At 41.6% G+C, this 11,183-nt stretch overlaps 1 protein-coding gene across 1 annotated transcript; it reads left to right on the plus strand.

Annotated features, from left to right (window-relative positions):
- Positions 1–7,176: 7,176 nt before the first annotated feature.
- On the plus strand, positions 7,177–9,107 carry LOC148037481 (uncharacterized). Its single transcript, XM_087677307.1, has 2 exons — positions 7,177–7,372; positions 7,461–9,107. The coding sequence occupies exons 1-2, from the start codon at positions 7,344–7,346 to the stop codon at positions 8,938–8,940; spliced, it is 1,509 nt and encodes a 502-aa protein (XP_087533433.1). The 5' UTR covers positions 7,177–7,343; the 3' UTR covers positions 8,941–9,107.
- Positions 9,108–11,183: the final 2,076 nt, after the last annotated feature.

Here is an 11,183-nt window from a genome sequence, read left to right on the forward strand (position 1 = left end):
ATGATACAATATGACTCACAAGAAATTAAATGTGGGCTGAATACACAAGTGCCATAGGTGAGGGTTCAAAGTTTCCTGCTACTAGAGAGAACTCTAAAGATATGGTATTATTCTATGACAAGTGAAGTGTCTCTTTGATGCCCTTTGAAAGTTTTGGCATTTTGCGCACCATTAGTCTGTAGGAAATAATGTAAGATTCTAATGTTGATGGCTGGGTAGATAGGTTTAAGCATCTCAAGTAGGAGAGGCCTACCTCCTAGGCCAGAAAACCATTATAGAGAGGTCCACAAGCAAAGCAGAGAGGATTCAAGAAAGAGTTATAGGACTGAGCATACACATACAACATTAGGTGGTTGTTGTTATCATTGCATGCAAAGTTTTGATGCATGGCATTGTTAAGGCAATTTTAAAATGATGGCTATTAGCAAATAACTTTCTTGAAGTAACATAAGTCATATGTATGTTTTCCAAGCAAGTGGGACAATGGGAGATGGGAGTGGGATGATTCACCATACCATGAGATTACTTCTATGCATGGGTAGGATGAGACACCAAATTCTAGAAGAATTCCTTCATGTGATATCAATGGTCTACACTTCCCTCAAAGAAATCCCATGCATAACAAGGCCAATAGGTCTTCACGTGGAAGGTCTCCCATACATGACAATGAGGACAAATATTCACGAGGACGGGCCATCGGACATAACAAGGATGCAACTTATTCTCAAGGAAGAACTGTTAGAGATGCTAGGATCGACGAAGGAACTACACATGGAAGGGGTGAGACACCTTATTGGGGGTCTGATGATAGATTTTATAGACTTAGGTTACCATCTCAAGTTTACATCCCACCATCACCAGCTAAGTCTCACATGGTCTCTCCTTGGGAGGGAGAAGACCCCCCCGTATAGTAGAGGTATTTTAGTTTTTATTTCCCTGTGCAGCATTTGATTTGTTCTTAGTGTCCATTGGAACACTTTTGTTTACTTTGGTAACTTTTGTGTTTGTGGCATCACCGTCTCCATGGAACAAATATTCTCCATCCCCACAACCCATCAAGGCTGGTGGGCAATCCCCTAGAAGATATTTTACTCAAGGAAACATGAGATCTCATCATTTACAGTTTCAATCTCATGAAAAACATCTTAGTATGAAGAGGTAAGGAATATTTGTAAACTAGGATGAGTTGCCTTTGCACTTTGATTAGTTGGCTATGTGCTTCATAAACTTATTTTGTGCTAATTACCTAGTGGCTATATTGTGCAAGATTTCTTTGGCTATGAGGCTCTAATGTAGGCAAACTATTGGCTCTTGTTTGCCATTATGTTACTCAAGTAAAATGATATCTACAAACATGAGATAGCCTGGTTTTTGTGCTAGTCATTTCATCCTAGAGGCTCAATGCTAATTTTTTCAACCTCCTCATCTAATGCTTAATGCTTATACTTATCATCAAATGTGCAGGTTAACGATGACACTGGTAACTTTATGGAGAGGGAGGATGATTTAGAGAATGATGAAAGCGTACGTGCAGAGATGGAGGAAGCTGAGCAAGATGCATATCTCTCTTGGTGAGTGTGTACAAAGATACTTAATAAGAAATACATGAATAAACTAATGTAAAAATTGAAATTGTAGATTGATGTAGACAATGTAGACAACAAATGGTTGGAGACAGGTCGATTTTGGAGGGACAAGTCTCTCAAATAGTAGTAGATAGAGAAAGGTAGGCTAGGGGGTAGTTGTTGAAGGAGATCCCAACTAACATGTATCCCTTTGTATCCAACCTTGGCAATGATAGCTCATCAATACTCTATAGCATCCCAATCCCTGTAAATCCTCCTAGATCATGTGGCATCACAAACTCATATGTCAACTTGTACTCCTTTCTCTTCTTCATCTATGTCAACGTGCTCATCTTCCACTAGGTTCTCCATTGCATAGGCATCTTCTGCATCTCTAATTCTATTGCATATCCTGATCCTCTTTCCTATCCTTGGTACCCTCATCGTAGTCTCAAACATCTCTGCCAAAGAAATGTCACATGCAATACTTTAGATCCATCAAATTCAATCTTATCATGTCCGGAAAATTGTCCTATAGGACCACCCTGCAGAAAATTGCTCGTATCTTTTGAACCATAACTTCGATTACCAAGATTTAAAAAGAAAAAATGTTGCCCCACTGGAAATCTACAAATTTTTTGAAGTTACATGGACCAAATTGTGAATATTTCAGCCCCTAAAATTTTCTATGCAACTTGCAAGTGTTCATCATAGCATGTAGTCCCATCCAGATATCGACCTTCCCGACTCTGTATCTCCTACATATGAGCTCAGATGTCAACCAAACTTTGTAGGACCCTTCCCAAGGTATAAAATGATATTTTGGATGCATTGGTCACCAATAATGCTCTCCCAATTAAAATATTTTTAAACATCTTCAGTTCAGCCCTACCTATCCATTGTAGTCTCCTATAGCCATATCGCCCTCCTGGGTTAAACATCCATTGGATAGTCGACCAATAAGGTATACATACATGAAAGACATCCCCTTTGACTTTAAATAACTTCTATATGACATGGAATATGTCAAGATCAAAGATCCATGTCATTAATCCACTTAAATTGCTTAGGTTGTATTCCTTTGCATCCTGAATGACAGTATCCTTTGTAACCTATATCAATGTCTCTCTTATATCTTCTATGATCTATTTACCCTTGAAATTATCCACATTCTCTTTCTCAATATAACAACCTAGTGTAAATCCCCATGATGGTGTGGCCATAGATTCAACAGCTGTATGGGATTTTTTGAAGAGCTTGCTCTTTTCTCTTTTTAAGTTATGCAGATTTTGTGCTCATCCATGTTAGATGTTCACACAGCTACAGAGGTTTGGAAGATATTGGCATCTCTCTTTTGGATCTAAATATTTGGGCATCAATTATCTCTCTATTCGAAGCTACGACAACTTTCTATCTCACAAATTCCCCTACGATGCGAGATCACATCCATAGGATGGAGAAGATTTGGAATGAGCTTGCATCCCTCAGTATGGATATTTCTTTGAAGGACCTAGCTGTGACACTTCTCTCATATCTTCCATCATCGACATATAATGTGTTCTACACCAGTCTTGTCACTTCTCCTAGCCTGAAGACTCTCATTTGAGAGAAGCTTGTCCCATTGCTATGTGTTGGGGCTGATTGTTGTAGCCTTGTACCTTCAACCATTATAGTCACATTGTTCCTTGTCTCTTTTGCATTCTCTCTTTGTCTCCTCCTCTTCGTGATCACTTTCCTCTTTGTGTTGTGCACTCTCACAAGTTCATCCCATCCAACTTGTCCAATGTGGGTTAGAGGGTAGGATTAGCACTTGCTCAGGAGATGCAATCAATGCCAATTATGGATTGGAAGCCCCTGAAGAATATAGCAAGAAAAAGTGATAGGATGGTGGTCAGTCTGAATCATCTCAAACCACACAATCCCTCAAAGCATACACATCGGCCATAGATGTCCCTCAATAAGTACTTGCAAGAAAGCAAAGAAGATGCTGCTGATGGAGTGAAAGCAACCAATAAGAGGCATCCTCGAAGTAATCTGAGTTCATCGGGTGATGACATAGAAGAAGGCCGACTTAGGCAAAGGTAGATAGGGAGTATCCCATGCCGAAAGAAACACGCAATGCCAAGCAGAAAGATAGAGTAGTAAATATAGAGGGAAAAAGAGTTCAACCATAAATGTAGCCAATCCAAGGGCTGGTCAAGAACTTGGAGTGCCAAGAAATGGAGTCCCTGCAATAAATGTAGATTTGTCCTATTGCTAGCATGATAGTCACTCAAACTACTAAGGTGCTGCCTAGGTCTGGAAAGATTAGCCCAATGTGAAACACAATAATAAAGATAATCAATTTTCCTAGAAAAACTAGTCACCCACAAAGTGTGTTGTCCAAACGGTTAAGGTGCCACCTAGTGAGAAGCCTACGAGCCAGGTGCAAAAACACAACACAAAACATATTGGCTAGAGTGTTGAACTTGTTGCCTAGAAGGTTGTTCTATTGCTCGGTTGGAGGAGGAGACTCCTGGTCTGAAAACATGGCATAAGAAGATGGATGTCTTGCATGAACACAAGTTTGTCCATCTTGGTTTGAGGTTGCTCTAGATAGAGTTGTCAGAGTGTGTAAGGTTAAAGGTCTATCGTAGGGCTGGAACATGATGAAAGAAAGAGAATATAAAGATTAGATGAATCCAAAGATAATAATCAAGGCGCAATCCAAAGATCTTGTATCACATGTAGCTCAACAAAGAAATCTCACTACATCCTTATAATATGCCGAAATTGTAGGCATGAAGACACTTGGGATGCTAGCCCATAACACACTAAGAGACTATGACTCAAATATACTCTAACATACATCCATATCTCTACTCCAAAATCAATGACATATGCCTCATATATCCATGCATATAACAAAATCCTTGTAGTAAATGTTGGGTATCATCACTCGGAAGTGCTATTATCCATCAGAAAGCATCAACACCTCTGTTGACCCATTATGGGCCTTCAAAATCCATTTCAGCCCTTTCAAATACATTTATCACAGCAGCATTAAAACATACATATGATGCCCAAAAATCACTTCAAAGCATGTACTTTGGTTTTGGCAATCATCAACCATAGAGCATCAATAGCATTCAACGGGAGTCTTTGAACACCATAAATCAATCTGGAAAACCCTATGGAAAGTGGATACCCCATTGTATACACAGTTTAGACAACATCAAACTATCATAAGCTCTCACTTTGAAGCCTTTATGAAATCTTTGAAAGCACTACCAAGTATATAACAAAATCCCTGTAGTAAATGATGGGTATCATTACTCGAAAGTGCTATCATCCATTAAAAAGCATCAATATCTCTATTAACCCATTATGGGCCTTCAAAATCCATTTCATCCTTTTCAAAAAGATTTATTATAATAGCATTAAAACATACATATTCTGCCCAAAAATCACTCTAAAGTATGTACTTTGGTTTTGGCAATCATCTATCAACCATAGAGCATCAATAGCATTCAACGAGTCTTTGAAGACCATAAATCAATCTAGAAAACCCTATGGACAACAGATATACTTTGTTGTATACCTAGTTTAGATAGCAATAAACTATCACAAGCTCTCACTTTGAAGCCTTTATGCAATCTCTTGGAGTATCTGTGATCTGTAGGCAATGTCTATGTCTGCACTTTGCATGAAAGATGAGCTATCCTAGCACAAAGCTTTTAGATTTGTTTTTGTTTTGTTTGCATAATCACGAAGTATAAACGTATGTTCAGCATATGGGTGAGTAAAACATGTCTTCAACATGTGCATGAGATGATAGAAATGTAGGAGATTGATCATAGCAGGTTGAATTTGCAAGAGGGTTCTCCCCAAGAAATATAGGACTGCATGCTCCTCCCACAATGGTTTTGTCCTGTTTTTCTTTTTTTTTAAATACGCTACTCCAGTTCAATTAAAACTCCTTGTTTTTTTCTCTAAAGTTAGGCTATTGAGACTTAGTTAAGTCCCCCTTGTCCACCTAGTTCCAATCTCATGCACGAAAACTCAAGTTCTTGACTTGAGTCCTTTCCCAACATAGCATGATCAACATTTGTCAATTCTGGTAAGGGAAATCTACTGTAATGTCTTCTAAAACTTGTCTTTCACAATCCCGTATTCAAACCATCGACATACTCAAAACACAATGACCAATACACTTTCATACCATAGACATAAATCCCTTTGACAGCATAGGCACCGTCTAATGAGTATGAAGGGTCCATTGGATCAAACGTAGGTGTGTATTGCAGTCTAGCTCAAAATGCAGTAGGGAAGGTGGCGGAAATAAGTTGCCTTACACTATAGAACAGTAAACACAAGGTCTTTAGCACCCGGAATGTCACCTAGCTAGTTGTAATGTGGACATCAAGCTCCTCTTTATAGACTTTGGCTCCCACACTATCGCTCGAGGGTAGTATGTTTAGCCACAAAGCGTGGGGGTTTGGAGAATAAGCAAGACAAAAGATAAGATAGAAGCAAAATGGCCAACCGATTATAGGATATCTTTGGTTTAGAGAACAAATTGCCACACTTTTGAAAGTCTAAAATACAAGTTTTGCCACATATTCTATACCATGAAAGTATGTATTGGCTCTTAAAATCATCTATGGTTTGACTTGTTTCACAAAATCTGAGCATGGTATCTCATTTTTCTCATGAATCCTTTGTTTGTGACCTCACATTCATGAGATATGAACCACTACTAGTAGTTGCTACTCTACTACTTTGTTTTGATGAGTTTGGTGGAACTCATTATCAAATGCCTAAACTCATTATAAGATGTGTGGTTGTGACTAGCTTTTCTTTTCATTTTTGGATTAAAACATAATTACACAATTTTCTTTTCCTTTTTAAATTTAATCAATACATAATCACAATTTCTTCTCTTTAGAAGAAGAAAGGAAAAGGGAAAGCCTGGGGTAACAATACCCCTATAGAAGCTACACGATAGATGTGCAGTTGACACCGTAACGTTGATTACCTTTATTAATTGCTGTAGCACCTGCTAAATAGCCTTTACATATATAATTAGTCAGAAGTAGTCGCGATTAGGAAAGCGTGGGTAACAATAGCCCTACACGATGGCTGCGCAGTGGACACCGTAGCGTTGATCGACTTTAATAATTGCCGTATCACCGGATTCATAGCCCGTATATATAATTAGTAGTTGCGATTAGTGGCGCAAAGAACGCTTTAGTCAAAAGTAAGGCATAATTAATGTGTGGAGTTTTGAATCTGCAGACAACACCTGGGACTGGGACGTCGACGGCTCCCGCGGCTGGACCGTTTTGTAAGCGAATTTACGGATACGAGATCTCTATTTGCCAATCATGAGTTTCCGAAGCTCGGTCGCACTCGCCAGGTGTGTATTGGAGAAACGGATGCAGGAACATAGGCGATAGAAGTCGCGATAATATCGACATGATACATGACTGATCACGCGGCCGATCAGATCTGCAGATTCGATCTTGGATTTGGTACGTCTAGTACTCAAAAGACAGATGTCAAGCTTGTTGCGGTCCCTATATAAACCCAGTAGCAGCTGCTCATCAGCTGCAACGTGATCATACAATGGTACAAAGTAATTTGCAGTACAGTAAGACCTCAGCCATAGCTTAGTGTGGCTGGTACCGAAGTGGAGCTACAGGTAGTGCGCCTTATAATCAAGCCGTAAGCATCTGCAAGTTGTGATCGATTGATTCCTTTTGCCGTAACTACCTGCAAGGGCGTGATCAGCAATAGATGGAGAACAATCCATTAGTTGTATACTGGTCAGACTCTATCGCCTGCACGGCGCCTCTAGCTGCTTTGAATAATAGTGATCACCAATCTGAATGATTGCAGTATCTGGAAGTGCAGGTCGTTGTTGATGCCCGTTGCGCAGGAGCTGCCTTCTGTCCAAAAAGAGGAAGGTGGTGATAATGCGTGCTGCCGAAATGACTTTGCAGTAGCTCTAGCACAGGCTGCCGTAGGAGGGCCAGTGATCGGCCTCGCTACGGCCGGCGGCGGCAGGCTGTATAGCCTCTGCCAGGGTCCAGCTGGAGGCATGAAGGTGTGGGATCAGCTCGATTTGAGCTGTATCAACAACGGAGGCGGCTGGGCGACGGTCGCTTCGGCCAAGATATGGAAGAAAGGCCGGCCGCGCAAGCTGAAGGAGGAGGCTAGCGCGATGGCTGTGTCAGGGGATTGGGTGGCCGCTTCATACAGAGACAACAAGATTCGGCTATATAGACTAGGAAATACACATCATCAGCTACTGTCTGCTGCTGCGCCGGCGGGTCAGTTGCAATATTCAGGCAGCCTGCCGAGCCGGGCCGAGTATCTCAAGAACTGGGCGTGGGGACGGAAGTACGCCCAGGTCCGGCGCCACCACAGCCGACCATGGATGGATCATGCAGACGCCATCAGCACGCTCGCCTTCAGCTCCGCCGGCCACGGCCTCCTCTACTCAGCGTCCTGGGACAAGAGCGTCAAAGTGTGGAGCCTCCGCAACATGGCCTGCCTCGAGTCCTTCAAAGCCCACGACGACGCCATCAACGCCATGTTCGCACTCGACGACCACCCCAGCTGCAGCTCCTCCGGCGGCCTAGGCCTCCTGTTCACAGCCTCCGCCGACGAGTCCATCAAGGTCTGGAGCCGCCGTAAGCTCTGGGGCAACCGGCACGCCTTGGTGGTTGCGCTGCAGGGCCACTCTGCGGCCGTCAATGCACTGGCTCTAGCTCGCCGATCACAATCTCCGGGCCGCAGCTGCTGCATCAGGCTCTACTCAGGAGGCTCGGACGGGCGAATCATGCTGTGGTCATCCAGCTGCAAGCTTCGTCATAAGAATCATGTGGGACACGATTCAGGCGCCAGCTGCGGCTTCAGCATGGAGCTCCAGGAGACGCTGCCTCGAGGCCACAAGAAAGCCGTCCTATGCTTGGAATTGGTGCAGCTGCCCCAGCAGGCCGACTCTGATGTTGATCAATTTCTCCTGGTCAGCGGCTCGACTGATAAGACTATACGCCTGTGGTCAGAGGACACTAGTATGGGCGGTGCCGGCCACCAATGCATCGCTGTCCTGGCCGGCCACGGCGCCCATGCTGCCCCCGTGAAGAGCCTCCACGCCTGCACGCTGCGGTTCCCGGCAAAGATACATCATTATCTGCATGGTTATGATCATCAGGATCATGATCGGGGCACTTCTTCCGCGCGTCATGTCCTCCTCTACTCCGGCGACCTGGATGGCTGCATCAAGATGTGGCTACTCTCCTGCCGTTCTATCCAGAGTACTGATTCAACTGCTGCTGCTGTGCCTGCAGATTCACGACCCGTGAAGGGCCGTGATCACTCCTCCTGAGCACAGCATGCATGCACTTTTGAATGCCATTCAAAGCTGACCCAGTTATCTGTTGCAAATGTCATGAATTTTAGCGATCAGTACAAAACCTAAATTTTTGTCTGTTCACTCAAGCGAATGGAAGGATTCCTAGAAACAAATTGTTGTTACTAAGTCCAAATTTTATAATGGCATCGATACAGTTATTCATGTTTAATAAATATCTCCCAATTTCTAAAATATGTTTCCCATTTTAAGAAAATTGAAACAAGGTGCTACAGACCACACTAAGCACGTGTTTGTGTTGCGTCTCATCTAACCTTCTCTTATTGTCCATGCACTCAAGATTCATTCTCTACTCGCGTGTATTTGTGATTGCACTTGTGCAATAGAGTCCTCATTATTCTTCTACATGCACTAAATAAGGTTAAAACATAGACTATGTGTGGGCAAGCATACATGCATTATCCAATCAAAGAGGTTACAAAACCTGCAAAATAATAATCTGAACCATAACAATAATTGTAATGCAATATTTATCAAGCAAGAGAACTTTGGTCCCATTAGATAAATTGTTAGCTTGCCATAGACATAGCACAATTTGTAACTCTATAATCACTATAAAATCCATACAAATCTGTAAGATGATTGTATGTCCATTGATAATAATTTTTAGCTAGGTACAAAGACAGTATACTTTATAATGTGATAATAGTTCCATTGATTAATTAAAAAAATTGCAATCTATAACATTTACTAAAGGTGTGCATGAATGCAAATCATAGAACTTATGAGCATTTAACATGGAAAATTGGATTATATAGATAGATCATATGGTTGGTTTATATTTGAGCACGGTACTCTCGTATAAATGACTTCTTAAGTACATAGATTAGACCAACAAATTACCTTGCTAGTCATGAGACAAGAAAACGAAGGTATATCAATGGTCCTAACCCAACACTTTTCATGGCATGGCCATTTGCATCACCACAAGGGTTGTAAATACATTGAGGCTTTTTGCAATGCTAATAGCCTTTTGTGTCGCTATAAGCATGGCTAATATTTGACATAAGAAAGAGGACTCACTACAAGATACAGGCCTCATGCCAACGTTCAAAGCGATGAAAATGTTCACCCAAAAAATTACCCCCGTCATCACTAAAGACGTCGGCATTAGTGACACCATAGAACCGCCGCTATCGGCGTCGCTATTTATGTCGCTAAATAGTGACGGTTTGCGATGCTAATAGCGACGTGTGCAGTAAATTTGCGACGCTAATAGCGATGATTATAGAGTTTTTTTTTGTGGTGCCACATGTAGCACTATGTGCTGTATTTGGGCCATACAAAAGGGCTACAATAAAGTGTACAATGGTCGTCAAAATGAAGGCAAAGTTTGTTTGAATCCACAAGACTGATACATAAAATAAATACAAGATCGCTTAATGAAAGCGCTCCTGGAATCATGGCAAGATACACAAGATGATAATAACATAGTGCATAGAAAATGTCTACGTAAATCACATGACAAAAAAAGAAGAGGATGTGCGCTTCACAGATCCAAGCGCGAGCTGTAGATCCTCACCATTCGAAAGCTCGTTCTGCCACAAAGGAGCATCGAACGAACTTTGCAAAAAAAAAACTACACATCAGTCCACTATACAATAATGTATTTTAATTAAAATTAGTAACTACGAAAAAGAAAAATGATTGACTTATTGGGCCGTCACATACATACAATCTATCGATCAATGCAATGAGACTGTGTCTCTTTGCGTATCAAGTCTCTAGGTCGGTGGGATCACGGTTTGTAATGGAGTGCTGCAAAGAAAATAAAATACAACTGTTAGATATACAATTGTCCGTACAATTGATATTGCAAAAAAAAAAGTGAGAAGAACAAAAGAAAAACTTACAAAGTCCTCCAGATAAGTCATGTGGCTGCCACTCCCAAGATGATGGACTACTCCTACATCCAGTCATGTCCTCATTGCCTTGCGTTGTTGTCTCAACCATTTTAGAGAATCTGTAGCCTTCTCCTTAAGTCGGTGCCAATCATCTACGTCTAGCCACTCAGACTTTAAGGCCCCACTCTTAAGTGCCTTGGGTGTGTTGGATTGTGTACGTATGTATGCACTCCATCATCCAACCTGTGGAAAACATATCTGCTACGGTGAGTACTGAAAACTTCTCATGTAAGGATGCTACTATGTAGTCCTTATTCCCATTCGGTATGTTCTTTCAATGATCTAAGATGTGCT

The sequence above is a fragment of the Lygodium microphyllum genome, chromosome 4, assembly GCF_053477565.2.
Source record: "Lygodium microphyllum isolate KBCC chromosome 4, Lygodium_microphyllum_v1.1.10, whole genome shotgun sequence".
Lineage (NCBI taxonomy): Eukaryota > Viridiplantae > Streptophyta > Polypodiopsida > Schizaeales > Lygodiaceae > Lygodium > Lygodium microphyllum.

What these genes read in the sequence shown, in the direction of transcription:
- LOC148037481 (XM_087677307.1), top strand. Translation starts at nt 7,344, where the DNA reads ATGGAGAACAATCCATTAGTTGTATACTG. An exon ending in AATCCATTAGTTGTATACTG is followed by an intron (nt 7,373 to 7,460) that starts GTCAGACTCTAT and finishes CTGGAAGTGCAG; the next exon opens with GTCGTTGTTGATGCCCGTTG.